At 43.6% G+C, this 15,204-nt stretch overlaps 1 protein-coding gene across 1 annotated transcript in view; it reads right to left on the reverse strand.

The window, feature by feature from the left end:
* Positions 1 to 3,275: 3,275 nt before the first annotated feature.
* LOC126285093 (trichohyalin-like) overlaps positions 3,276 to 15,204 on the reverse strand; it is a 189,180-nt gene continuing 177,251 nt past the window's right edge. The window contains exon 10 of the mRNA XM_049984417.1: positions 3,276 to 3,550. Within this exon, the coding sequence (XP_049840374.1) occupies positions 3,326 to 3,550 (225 nt within the window). The 3' untranslated portion in view covers positions 3,276 to 3,325. The remainder of the gene's footprint in view (positions 3,551 to 15,204) is intronic.

Consider the following 15,204-nt stretch of genomic DNA (forward strand, 5'->3'; position numbering starts at 1 on the left):
GAAAGGTAGAAGTAAGAAAATACGTGAGTCTACCTCTAACGCACATGCGTCATACGTGAATGACTTTTACAATAATTACAATTTCGTACCATCATCCCCACAGGCAGTAATTAGTAGACAGCCCACTCATTCGCGAATGTAGGCACCCTTTCTCGTTGTTGCAGCCAGTCCAGTGTTAAATATTGCTTATATGTTATTAATATTCTGTGTCATAGTTTCCACTTCTGTATACTGCTATTGTCGCAACGCTGCTTCACGGCGAGAATTATTACGCGACTTTATAATTAAACCCATTTTCCAAATTACTGCACGGGCTGACGAAATAATTAGAAGGATTAAAAAAGAACGGAGAAGTCGAATTACACTCCTGGAAATTGAAATAAGAACACCGTGAATTCATTGTCCCAGGAAGGGGAAACTTTATTGACACATTCCTGGGGTCAGATACATCACATGATCACACTGACAGAACCACAGGCACATAGACACAGGCAACAGAGCATGCACAATGTCGGCACTAGTACAGTGTATATCCACCTTTCGCAGCAATGCAGGCTGCTATTCTTCCATGGAGACGATCGTAGAGATGCTGGATGTAGTCCTGTGGAACAGCTTGCCATGCCATTTCCACATGGCGCCTCAGTTGGACCAGCGTTCGTGCTGGACGGGCAGACCGCGTGAGACAACGCTTCATCCAGTCCCAAACATGCTCAATGGGGGACAGATCCGGAGATCTTGCTGGCCAGGGTAGTTGACTTACACCTTCTAGAGCATGTTGGGTGGCACGGGATACATGCGGACGTGCATTGTCCTGTTGGAACAGCAAATTCCCTTGCCGGTCTAGGAATGGTAGAACGATGGGTTCGATGACGGTTTGGATGTACCGTGCACTATTCAGTGTCCCCTCGACGATCACCAGAGGTGTACGGCCAGTGTAGGAGATCGCTCCCCACACCATGATGCAGGGTGTTGGCCCTGTGTGCCTCGGTCGTATGCAGTCCTGATTGTGGCGCTCACCTGCACGGCGCCAAACACGCATACGACCATCATTGGCACCAAGGCAGAGGCGACTGTCATCGCTGAAGACGACACGTCTCCATTCGTCCCTCCATTCACGCCTGTCGCGACACCACTGGAGGCGGGCTGCACGATGTTGGGGCGTGAGCGAAAGACGGCCTAACGGTGTGCGGGACTGTAGCCCAGCTTCATGGAGACGATTGCGAATGGTCCTCGCCGATACCCCAGGAGCAACAATGTCCCCAATTTGCTGGGAAGTGGCGGTGCGGTCCCCTACGGCACTGCGTAGGATCCTACGGTCTTGGCGCGAATCCGTGCGTCGCTGCGGTCCGGTCCCAGGTCGACGGGCACGTGCACCTACCGCCGACCACTGGCGACAACATCGATGTACTGTGGAGACCTCACGCCCCACGTGTTGAGCAGTTCGGCGGTACGTCCACCCGGCCTCCCGCATGCCCACTATACGTCCTCGCTCAAAGTCCGTCAACTGCACATACGGTTCACGTCCACGCTCTCGCGGCGTGCTACCAGTGTTAAAGACTGCGATGGAGCTCTGTATGCCACGGCAAACTGGCTGACACTAACGGCGGCGGTGCACAAATGCTGCGCAGCTAGCGCCATTCGACGTCCAACACCGCGGTTCCTGGTGTGTCCGCTGTGCCGTGCGTGTGATCATTGCTTGTACAGCCCTCTCGCAGTGTCCGGAGCAAGTATGGTGGGTCTGATACACCGGTGTCAATGTGTTCTTTTTTCCATTTCCAGGAGTGTATACGCCGATGCACTTACGAATTCCATTCACACCACCATGTGATGTTCTTCTGCAGTCGTCCTGGTGATCTTTCAGGAGGGCAGCACTGTTTATAATCTGAACGATGTGTTATCCAGTCTTTCTAGAAAAACGTCTTCGATCATCACTGGAAAAGGTTGCTCTGAGTAGAAGGATGCGTATCTCCACGTTCTACTCGACAGGTGACACGTAATACAGACTCTGCATTTCCGAGCTGGATCAGCAGAAATAATTTTGTTTCCTGGACATTAATGTTTTCAGATATACCCCCCATATACACCCCCCTCCTCCACCCGTCAGAGTTTTACTTGTGAGGATGGTTGAAAAGCGATGTCTACATAGAAAAAGTAAACCTATGAGACAAATCGATCGTTCAGAGTATGAATAGTGCTACCTTCATGGAAGATGGCAACGAAGAGCTCAGACGAGCTGCACGTTGTGTCGTGAACAGAATTCGAGAGTGCACTGAAGAGTGGAACTTATGAAAACCAATTCTGAACTTCAATCATTTGTCTTTGCTTAACACAATCTGGGGGTATTTATTCGGGTTACCTTCTAACAGCAGCATCTCTTTAAACAATCAAAACTGAACGTGCCAAAATATTTACCACTCCTTCTTAAAAACTCAATGTAATATTACAGTTAGGGCTTCCATACGCTATAGGTTTGAAACATGGGCAATAAATAATATTTCTGAGTGTTAGGTCAGAATATTTTAACGCTCTATCCTGCGCTTTGGCTATGGAGCAGTTCGTAATAACAATAATAGTAATAATAATGATGATACATTAAAATCTAGAACAAGTATTGAGATGGACTGCCTTATACAAACCGCTGATAGTTTGAGAATAATAAAAAATAGCAGAATAGATTAACTTGGAGAAATTCTTTGGATAGTTGTTGGAAGAAGGACAAAAAATGTTTGTGGATGGACTCCAAGTGGAAGACGACAGAGAGAAAATCTATGAAAGAGATAAATGGACAACATGGAAGGAGATAAATTAATTATTAGAATTAAGCGGATGGTGAAGAACTGCACTGAAGAGGCCAGAATGGGAGAAACATGTTCAAGAGTCTATGACGCACACTAGACTACAATGCAATGAGAAGAAGACGAGAAGAAGAAGAAGAAGAAGAAGACGATGATGATGATGTTGATGATGATGATGACCAGGATCAAGAACGAGTTTCATAGCAGTTTTGTAATTATTCTGATGCCACCATTGTACATCTCGAGTAAGATACATGAAAATTTGATTAGAGAATTTAGCGCACCTACAGAGGCATGTTGATAGTCATTTTCCCCTCTCTGAATATCCGAATGGAACTGAAAACAAATTGTAAATACAGATACAACATACGCACCACCATGCATTATGCTGTAGTTTGTGAAGTAGACCGAAAGAAAATTTCACTAAGTATACAGTTTTCAAAAAAATTTATTATTGATGACGATACGTCACGACGCCCATTAAATAAGAGAGCTAGGAACGTGGGAGTGAGACTTTTGAAGACAGGGCCCTAGCTGTCGTACTTGATGTCGAGGCGCGAGGTCCCACACTTGGTGTCAATGTGCAGCGTGATGAAAGACTGCTGCGGCGACTTTCCGTCCGTGCCCGTCACCAGGCTCTGCTCCCTCTGCTGCAGCAGGTTGCGCGCCGCTGCTATGTGTCGCTCCTGGTTGGCGTACGCCGTACGCAGCTTCTCCAGCTCCGCCTGCGCCAGCTGCAGATGCCATCGCACCACCTGTAGGCAGGTACAGCAGTTCAGTGACATATCAGTCACAGCCGCACCGCAGGATCGCAGTATGGATATGCAGAGACCCGAGCACGCATCAGTGACATTTTGTTAGAACTAGGCATATGAGTTTCTGAGCAGTCTGCATCATTGTCAGATCGCCTTCTCCCACTCCTTCTTCCTCCTCCCCCTTTCCCCTCTCTTCTAGGCCAAATCCCGGCCGGTGTGGCCGTGCGGTTCTAGGCGCTTCAGTCTGGAACCGCGTGACCGCTACGGTCGCAGGTTCGAATCCTGCCTCAGGCATAGATGTGTGTGATGTCCTTAGGTTGGTTAGGTTTAAGTAGTTCTAAGTTCTAGGGAACTGATGACCACAGATGTTTAGTCCGATAGTGCTCAGAGCCATTTGATCCATTTAGGCCAAATACCTAACATACCAACTGCAGCAAATTCAAAATGTGAGATGGGCTTTTCTCCTACTGGGTGAAGCATACAAGGACAGAATGCATTGTTGCCAAATTTCCTCTGCTTATCTGGCACCCGTAGTGTTATAATTTATTACCGAAGATCGCTGCTTGAATATTTACTTCACATTTTTCTTTATTGCTATCATCTATGACCGAATATGGATACCCCATATCTTTCCAAGATAGCCTTATACTGCATAACTAATGACTCCATACGACCACCACACTATAATCTCACTATCAAACATAGGTGCCTGACCTAAGTCTGATGTTATAACATCCCAGTGGACATAACCCAGTGCAAAAATAGTAGGATATAAAAAAAATACAGAAGTGAGATGGCATGTGTATTGCTTGGTCTATTTACTTAGGAACTGCCCTTCAGGCCTCCAGGCATGTGTCTAATAGTATTATGTTAAAAATACGCTGCAGATTGCAGAATATATCGCTAAATTACACTGATGCAGTGCATAAACCAATTACGCTGATAGTCCATGGATCCATGTTTAACAAGAACCTCAGGCTTTTTTTTATGTACACCGCTTGGTGTAGTACACTGAAAAGCCAAAGAAACTGGTACAGCCTGCCGGTGTGGCCGAGCGGTTCTAGTCATTCCAGTCTGGAACCTCGCGACCGCTACGGTCGCAGGTTCGAATCCTGCCTCGGGCATCGATGTGTGTGATGTCCTTAGGTTAGTTAGGTTTAAGTAGTTCTAAATTCTAGGGGACCGATGACCTCAGATGTTAAGTCCCATACTGTTCACAGCCATTTTTTGAAACTGGTACACCTGCTTAATACTGTGTAGGGCCTCCGCGAGCACGCACAAGTGCCGCAACACGACGTGGCGTGGACTCGACTAATGTCTGAAGTAGTGCTGGAGGGAACTGACACCACGAATCGTACAGAACTGTACGATGGAGTGCAGACCTCTTCTGAACAGCACGTTGCAAGTCACCTCAAATATGTTCAATAATTTTCATGTCTGGGGAGTTTGGTGGCCAGCGGAAGTATTTAAACTCAGAAGAGTGTTCCTGTAGCCACTCTGTAGCAATTCTGGAAGTGTGGGGTGTTGCATTTTCTGCTCGAATTGCCCACGTCTGTCGGATGCACAATGGACATGAATGGATGCAGGTGATCAGACAGGATGCTTACGTATGTGTCACCCGTCAGAGTCGTGTCTAAACGAATCAGGGTCACCATATTACACAGATGCACACGTTCTAAACCATTACAGAACTTCCACCAGCTTGAACAGTCCCCTGCTGACATGCAGGGTCCATGGATTCATGAGGCTGTCTCTATACCCGTACACGTCCATCCGCTCGATACGATTTGAAACGAGAGTCGTCTGATAAGGCAACATGTTTCCAGTCATTAACAGTCGAATAATTGTGTTGATGGGCTCAGGTGAGGCGTAAAGCTTTGTGTCTTGCAGTTATGATGGGTACACGAGTGGGCCTTCAGCTTCAAAAGCCCATATGGGTGATGTTTTGTTTGAATAGTTCTCACGCTGACACTTGTTGGTGGCCCACCATTGAAATCTGCAGCGATTTGCGAAAGGGTTGCTCTTCTGTCACGTTGAACGATTATCTTCAGTCATCGTTGGTCCCGTTCCTGCAGGATCTTTTTCCGACGGAGGTTTGATGTTTTACCGGACTGCTGATATTGACGGTACACTCGTGAAACAGTCGTACGGGAAAACCCCCACTTCATCGATACCTCGGAGACTCTATGTTCCATGGCTTGTGCGCCGACTATAGCACCACGTTCAAACACACTTAAATCTTGATAACCCGTCACTGTAGCAGCAGTAACCGATGTAACAACTGCGCCAGAGGCGTTGTACACTGCACCACCGTATTTTGCCTGTTTACATATCTCTGTATTTGAATACACATGCCTATACCAGTTTCTTTGACGTTTCAGTGTAAGAAGGAAGGGAACAACTACACATTTGTTTGAAACAACAACTAAATCATTCTTTGAAACAAATAACACACAGCAGAGCCTCTCATATACTCCACCTGAAGTATGAGTATGTACGACAGCCTCGTGAAGGGCAGACACACATATCTCATTGTGGGCCAACTACGCTTCCTACAAGCAATGTTATCCAGTGATTACGAGCGTTAACGACCCCACTCTCCACTAAGGACAGATACATGTCAGTGACTGCTGACACTTGAAACCCCAGTCCTGTAGTAAAGCATTACGAGATGCCTCCATAGGTATTGTCACTATGAAATCATTAGCGAGTTATGCTGGGACTGGCGATGGCTTGTGGTCATCCTCTTCATACAATTAGTGTGACTTTGACCACCGTCGTCTGTAACTCTCTTAAAATTCATCCTTTCTCAACACATCTAATGAACATTACATATCTAACAATTCGGTATTACAGAACACCATACCAGTAAGAAATCAAGAACTGCAGAGCATTGTACCACTTTATTATTTAGGGAGAATTGTCACCCTGCCACTGATTCTATGGCTTATAAAAGCGGTAATGACTCTATTTTTAAAGAAAGGGAGTGACACAAAGTTAATTATTGTTTAATACATGCACTGATTATTTTCACCGAATAATGCCAGAAGATGAAATGGCTGATATGACTGACTCTGATACAGTTTCTTGGCTAGGGATAGCAAGTTCATGCATGTGAATGCAAGGAAAATCGTTACTGCCAAGGCAGAGACATGCACTTGAGATTGGTGGATATTTGTCTGGTATACAGGTTGACCTTAGGGTTGTACTAACATCCACATATGCAATTCCTGAGCAGATTTCTCATGTTGTTGCTGTTGTGCTCTTCAGTCCTGAGACTGGTTTGATGCAGCTCTCCATGCTACTCTATCCTGTGCAAGCTTCTTCATCTCCCAGTACCTATTGCAACCTACTTCTTTCTGAATCTGCTTAGTGTAGTCATCTCTTGGTCTCCCTCTACGATTTTTACCCTCCACGCTGCCCTCCAATACGAAACTGGTGATCCCTTGATGCCTCAGAACATGTCCTACCAACCGATCCCTTCTTCTGGTCACGTTGTGCCACAAACTTCTCTTCTCTCCAATCCGATTCAATACTTCCTCATTAGTTATGTGATCTACCCATCTAATCTTCAGCATTCTTCTGTAGCACCACATTTCGAAAGCTTCTATTCACTTCTTGTCCAAACTATTTATCGCCCATGAGTCACTTCCATACATGGCTACACTCCATACAAATACTTTCAGGAATGACTTCCTGACACTTAAATCTATACTCGATGTTAACAAATTTCTCTTCTTCAGAAACGCTTTCCTTGCATTGCCAGTCTACATTTTACATCCTCTCTACTTCCCCTATCATCACTTATTTTGCTCCCCAAATAGCAAAACTCCTTTACTACTTTAAGTGTCTCACTTCCTAATCTAATTCCCTCAGCATCATCCGACTTAATTCGACTACATTCCATTATCCTCGTTTTGCTTTTGTTGATGATCATCTTATATCCTCCTTTCAAGACACTATCCATTCCGTTCAACTGCTCTTCCAAGTCCTTTGCTGTCTCTGACAGAATTACGATGTCATCGGCGAACCTCAAAGTTTTTATTTCTTCTCCATGGACTTTAATAACTACTCCGAATTTTTCTTTTGTTTCATTCACTGTTTGCTCAATATACAGATTGAATAACATTGGGGAGAGACTACAGCCCTGTCTCACTCCCTTCCTATCCACTGCTTCCCTTTCATGTCCCTCGACTCTTATAACTGCCATCTGGTTTCTGTACAAATTGTAAATAGCCTTTCGCTCCCTGTATTTTACACCTGCCACCTTCAGAATTTGAAAGACAGTATTCCAGTCAACATTGTCAAAAGCCTTCTCTACGTCTACAAATGCTAGAAACGTAGGTTTGCCTATCCTTAATCTAGGTTGTAAGATAAGTCGTAGGGTCAGTATTGCCTCACGTGTTCCAATATTTATACGGAATCCCAACTGATCTTCCCCGAGGTCGGCTTCTACCAGTTTTTTCCGTCCGTCTGTATAGAATTCGCGTTAGTATTTTGCAGCAGTGACTTATTAAACTGATTGTTCTCATACATCTTGATCACCAGATGGTAGAGTTTTGTCAGGACTGGCTCTCCCAAGGCCGTCAATAGTTCCAATGGAATGTTGTCTACTCCGAGGGCCTTGTTTCGACTCAGGTCTTTCAGTGCTCTGTCATACTCTTCACGCAGTTTCGTATCTCCCATTTCATCTTCATCTACATCCTCTTCCATTTCCATAATATTGTCCTCAAGTACATCGTCCTTGTATAGACCCTCTATATACTCCTTCCACCTTTCTGCTTTCCCTTCTTTGCTTAGAACTGGGTCTCCATCTGACCTCTTAATATTCATACAAGTGGTCCTCTTTTCTCCAAAGGTCTCTTTAATTTTCCTGTAGGTAGTATCTATCTTACCCCTAGTGAGATAAGGCTCTACATCCTTACATTTGTCCTCTAGACATCCCTGCTTAGCCATTTTGCACTTCCTGTCGATCTCATTTTTGAGACGTTTGTATTCCTTTTCGCCTGCTTCATTTACTGCATTTTTATATTTTCTCCTTTCATCAATTAAATCCAATATTTCTTCTGTTACCCAAGGATTTCTACTAGCTCTCGTCTTTTTACCTACTTGATCCTCTGCTGCCTTCATTACTTCATCCCTCAAAGCTGCCCATTCTTCTTCTATTGTATTTCTTTCCTCCATTCCTGTCAATTGCTCCCTTATGCTCTCCTTGAAACTCCGTACAATCTCTGGTTCTTTTAGTTTATCCAGGTCCCATCTCCTTAAATTCCCACCTTTTTGCAGTTTCTTCAGTTTTAATCTACAGGTCATAACCAATAGATAGTGGTCAGAGTCCACATCTGCCCCTGGAAATGTCTTACAATTTAAAACCTGGTTCCTAAATCTCTGTCGTACCATTATATAATCTATCTGAAACCTGTCAGTATCTCCAGGCTTCTTCCATGTATACAGCCTTCTTTTATGATTCTTGAACCAAGTGTTAGCTATGATTAAGTTGTGCTCTGTGCAAAATTCTACCAGGCGGCTTCCTCTTTCATTTCTTTGCCCCAGTCCACATTCATCTACTACGTTTCCTTCTGTCCCTTTTCCAACTACCGAATTCCAGTCACCCATGACTATTAAATTTTCGTCACCCTTCATTATCTGAATAATTTCTTTTATTTGATCATACATTTCTTCAATTTCTTCGTCATCTGCAGGGCTAGTTGGCATATAAACTTGTACTATTGTAGTAGGTGTGGGCTTCGTGTCTATCTTGGCCACAATAATGCGTTCACTATGTTGTTTGTAGTAGCTTACCCGCATTCCTATTTTCCTATTCATTATTAAACCTACTCCTACTCAGGAGAAAGAAAACTGGCGTTCTACGGATCGGAGCGTGGAATGTCAGATCCCTTAATCGGGCAGGTAGGTTAGAAAATTAAAAAAAGGGAAATGGATAGGTTAAAACTAGATATAGTGGGAATTAGTGAAGTTCGGTGGCAGGAGGAACAAGACTTCTCGTCAGGTGACTACAGGGGTTTCTCATATCAGTATTATAAATTGTATTTTATGCATCTTGTTTTGTATCAAGGTAGTGTAATGTAATGTTTGTGATGATTGTCTTGGAACCCGATCAGGACAGGACAGTTCCATTCTATTAGATAGAAAGCTGTCTCGTAGGTAACATATCACAGACCATACAGGCGAATACAATGAAACAAATGTAGCCCTAAAAGTATAAACAAAATTCACTGATTCCTTGGAGAAGGACATGACTGATTTACCCCCACCCAGTCACTCCTTATTCTGTGCTTGTGCTCCTTCTCTCATTTTTAATCTTTAGCATTGTGTGTCCTATAAAGTTTTACCAATATGATGCTACTGTGAACACGAGGGCGGTACCGAAAATCAGATGCCTAGCATGCACATACCACCTTACAGCGTGTGGTGAACAGTATATACTATACACTATCCCTGCACCTTTTTCACGTAAGAAAGATGGTTGGTAAACCTCCACATTAACTGTGACCATTTCACAAGACATACCTGTATGCGAGAGGAAGTAACATGCAGTCTGCAACATACTCTCTCGGATTTTATCCACAGTATATCTCTCCGTAATGCACGTCTGCCTTGGAGCGCTCACCTGTGGAGTCTTTTTAGCATCTCTCACAAATTAACGACTGTCTGCGTTCGAATATGACTTGCTATGGTCTGCCTCTTCTGTTAATGTGATCTTGTGAATGTCTGAGACTGATAAGCAGTACTCATAAAATCGGTTGACCATTATGTTTTGTAAACCACGAAATCTTGGGAAGACTTTGGAAACAGGTTGGAGACAATGGGTCAAGCTGCTGGAAAACCAACTGGAGTGTAATTAGCAGTCTTCGAAAGGGAGGTAAGAAGGAAATGACAAGTATTTTGGACAGGTCAGGAAAACTGTTGGTGAATCCTGTGGATGCCTTGGGCAGATGGAGGGAATATTTTGAAGAGTTTCTCAATGTAGGTGAAAATACGATCAGTAATGTTTCAGATTTTGAGGTAGAATGGGATAGGAATGATGATGGAAATAGGATAACATTTGAAGAAGTGGACAAAATGGTCAATAGATTGCAATGCAATAAAGCAGCTGGGGTGGATGAAATTAAGTCAGAACTCATCAAATACAGTGGAATGGCAGGTCTTAAATGGCTACACAGGGTAATTTAAATGGCCTGGGAGTCGGGACAAGTTCCATCAGATTGGACAAAAGCAGTAACCACACCAATCTTTAAACATGAAAACAGAAAAGATTGTAACAACTACAGAGGTATCTCTTTAATCAGCGTTGTGGGTAAAATCTTCTCAGGTATTGTTGAAAGGAAAGTGCGAGTATTAGTTGAGGACCAATTGGATGAAAATCTGTGTGGGTTTAGGTCTCTTAGAGGTTGTCAGAACCAGATCTTTAGCTTACGGCAAATAATGCAGAAGTGTTATGAGTGGAACAGGGAATTGTATCTATGCTTTATAGATCTAGAAAAGACATATGACCGGGTTCCTAGGAGGAAGTTATTGTCTGTTCTACGAGATTATGGAATAGGAGGCAAACTTTTGCAAGCAATTAAAGGTCTTTACATGGATAGTCTGGCAGCAGTTAGATTTGACGGTAAATGGAGTTCATGGTTCAGAGTAGTTTCAGGGGTAAGACAAGGCTGCAACCTGTCTCCACTGTTGTTCATATTATTTATGGAACATATGTTGAGAACAATAGACTGGCTGGGTGAGGTCGAGATATGTGAACACAAAACAAGCAGTCTCGCATATGCGGATGGCTTAGTTGTGATGGCAGATTCGATTGAAAGTTTGCAAAGTAATATTTCAGAGCTAGATCAGAAATGTAATGACTATGGTATGAAGATTAGCATCTCCAAAACGAAAGTAATGTCAGTGGGAAAGAAATGTAAACGGATTGAGGGCCAAATAGGAGGAACATACTTAGAACAGGTGGACGGTTTCAAGTACTTAGGATGCATATTGTCACAGGGTGGCAACATAGTGAAAGAACTGGAAGCAAGGTGTAGCAAAGCCAATGCAGTGAGCGCTCAGCTACGATCTACTCTCTTCTGCAAGAAGGAAGTCAGTACCAAGACTAAGTTATCTGTGCACCGTTCAATCTTTCGACCAACTTTGTTGTATGGGAGCGAGAGCTAGGTGGATTCAGGTTACCTTATCAACAAGGTTGAGTTTACGGATATGAAAGTAGCTAGGATGATTGCAGGTACTAGTAGATGGGAACAATGGCAGGATGGCGTCCACAATGAGGAAATCAAAGAAAAACTGGGAATGAACTCTATAGATGTAGCAGTCAGGGCGAACAGGCTTAGATGGTGGGGTCATGTTACATGCATGGGAGAAGCAAGGTTACCCAAGAGACTCATGGGTTCAGCAGTAGAGGGTAGGAGGAGTCGGGGCAGACCAAGGAGAAGGTACCTGGATTCAGTTAAGAATGATTTTGAAGTAATAGGTTTAACATCAGAAGAGGCACCCATGTTAGCACTGAATAGGGGAACATGGAGGAATTTTATAAGGGGGCTATGCTCCAGACTGAACGCTGAAAGGCATAATCAGTGTTAAATGATGATGATTATTATATTGCGCATGGATTACATTGCCTTTAAATTCTTCCACTTAATCCGGAGCTGACGTCTGGTTTTCCTCTACATTCTGTTTTCGTAGTCATTCTGCTTTAGATCGTCCCAGATTGTTACTCCCACGTCTTTGAATACTGCTATTGCTTCTGAGGATTTGTCGTTAATAGTTTTGTCGTACACTGCTGGGTCTGTGCGCTATTTGTGGACACTACGTTACATTCACCTTCGCTCAGACGCAATTCCCAGACCCTGTTCCAGCCACTGATCCTTCGCCACACATTTCCTGCGTTGGTATATTCTTATAGATCCGTATTCAAATACAGATGTATGTAAACAGATATAATACGGTGTTGAGGTCGGCAACGCCTTTATAAGACAACAAGTGTGTGACTCAATTGTTCGACCGATTACTGCTGCTACAATGGCAGGTTATCAAGATTTAAGGGAGTCTGAACGTGGTGTTAAAGTCGGCGCGTGAGCGATGGGACACAGCATGAAGTGGAGATTTCCCCCTACGACTATTTCACGAGTGTACCATTAATATCATGAATCCGAAAAACATTAAATCTCCGACATCGTTGCGGTCGGAAAAGATGGTGCAAGAGCGGGACCAACGACGACTGAAGAGAATCGCTCAACGTGATAGAAATCCAACCCTTCCCCTAATTGCTGAAGATTTCCATGCTGGGTCCTCAACGAGTGTCAGCGTGAGAACCATTCAACGATACATTATCGATACGGACTTTTGGAGCGGAAGGCCCGTTCGTGTACCCTTCGTGATTGCACGAGACAAAGCTTTACACCTCGCCTGGGCTCGTCAACTCCGGTATTCGACTGGAAACATGTTGACTGGTCGGAGCGGTTGGACATGTATGGGTACGGAGACAACCTCATGAATCCATGGACACTTCGTGTCAGCAGGGGACTGTTCAAGCTGCTGGAGTGGTGCCAGTTCCCTCCAGCACTACAAACGTCTTTGAGCACTATGGGACTTAATTTCTGAGGTAATCAGCACCTAGAATTTACAATTACTTCAGCCTAACTAACCTAAGGACATCACACACATCCATGCACGAGGCAAGATTCGAATCTGCAACCGTAGCTGTCGCGCGGTTCCAGACTGTAGCGCCTAGAACCGCTCGGACGTCAGTGGTATAAAGAAAACTGCATAATCTCCGACCAATCTCATAAAGATTACAACTTTACCAACCTAATCGGTTATGATGGTGTGACACTTTATATATCAGCCACAATTAGTTTGTCAGTAGCAATGAGTAACGGCAAAATATGTTCCATGTTTCTTTTTGGCTTTTGTTTTTAGTATTATATAACAAATATGTTACGACAGTAGCGTCACATGTGTTTCGTACTCGAAACTTTATGTTGTTGTTGTTGTGGTCTTCAATCCTGAGACTGGTTTGATGCAGCTCTCCATGCTACTCTATCCTGTGTAAGCTTCTTCATCTCCCAGTACCTACTGCAACCTACATCCTTCTCAAACTGTTTAGTGTATTCATCTCTTGGTCTCTCTCTACGATTTTTACCCTCCAAGCTGGCCTCCAATACTATATTGATGATCCCTTGATGCATCAGAACATGTCCTACCAACGGATCCCTTCATCTAGTCAAGTTGTGCCACAAACTTCTCTTCTCTCCAATCCTTTTCAGTACCTCCTCATTAGTTATTTAATCTTCAGCATTCTTCTGCAGCACCACATTTTGAAAGCTTCTATTCTCTTCTCGTCCAAACTAGTTATCGTCCATGTTTCACTTCCATACATGGCTACACTCCATAAAAATACTTTCAGAAACGACTTCCAGACACTTAAATCTATACTTGATGTTAACAAATTTCTCTTCTTCAGAAACGCTTTCCTTGCCATTGACAGTCTACACTTTATATCCTCTCTACTTCGACCATCATCAGTTATTTTGCTCACCAAATAGTAAAACTAATTTACTACTTTAAGTGTCTCATTTCCTAATCTAATTCCCTCAGCATCATCCGACTTAATTCGACTAGGTTCCATTATCCTCGTTTTGCTTTTGTTGATGTTCATCTTATATCCTCCTTTCAAGACAATATCCATTCCGTTCAACTGCTCTTCGAGATCCTTTGCTGTTTCTGACAGAATTACAATGTCATCGGCGAACCTCAAAGCTTTTATTTTTTCTCCATGGATTTTAATATCTACACCGAATTTTTCTTTTGTTTCATTCACTGCTTGCTCAATATACAGATTGAATAAAATCAGGGAGAGGCTACACCCCTGTCTCACTCTCTTCCCAACCACTGCTTCCCTTTCATGTCCCTCGACTCTTATAACTGCCATCTGGTTTCTGTACAAATTGTAAATAGCTTTTCACTCCCTGTATTTTACCCCTGCCAGCTTCAGAATTTGAAAGAGAGTATTCCAGTCAACATTGTCAAAAGCCTTCTCTACGTCTACAAATGCTAGAAACGTAGGTTTGCCTTTCCTTGATCTAGCTTGTAAGATAACTCGTAGGGTCAGTTTTGCCTCATGTGTTCCAATATTTCTACGGAATCCAAACTGATCTTCCCCAAGGTAGGCTTCTACCAGTTTTTTCCGTTCGTCTGTGTAGAATTCGCGTTAGTATTTGCAGCAGTGACTTATTAAACTGATAGTTCGATAATTTTCACATCTGTCAACACCTGCTTTCTTTGGGATTGGAATTATTATATTCTTCTTGAAGTCTGAGGTTATTTCGCCTGACTAATACATCTTGCTCACCAGATGGTGGAGTTTTGTCAGGACTGGCTCTCCCAAGGCCGTCAGTAGTTCTAATGGAATGTTGTCTACTCCCGGGGCCTTGTTTCGACTCAGGTCTTTCAGTGCTCTGTCAAACTCTTCACGCAGTATCGTATCTCCCATTTCATCTTCATCTACATCCTCTTCCATTTCCATAATATTGTCCACAAGTACATCGCCCTTGTACAGACCCTCTATATACTTCTTCCACCTTTCTGTTTTCCCTTCTTTGCTTAGAACTGGGTTTCCATATGAGCTCTTGATGTTC

The sequence above is a fragment of the Schistocerca gregaria genome, chromosome 8 (genome assembly GCF_023897955.1).
Source record: "Schistocerca gregaria isolate iqSchGreg1 chromosome 8, iqSchGreg1.2, whole genome shotgun sequence".
Lineage (NCBI taxonomy): Eukaryota > Metazoa > Arthropoda > Insecta > Orthoptera > Acrididae > Schistocerca > Schistocerca gregaria.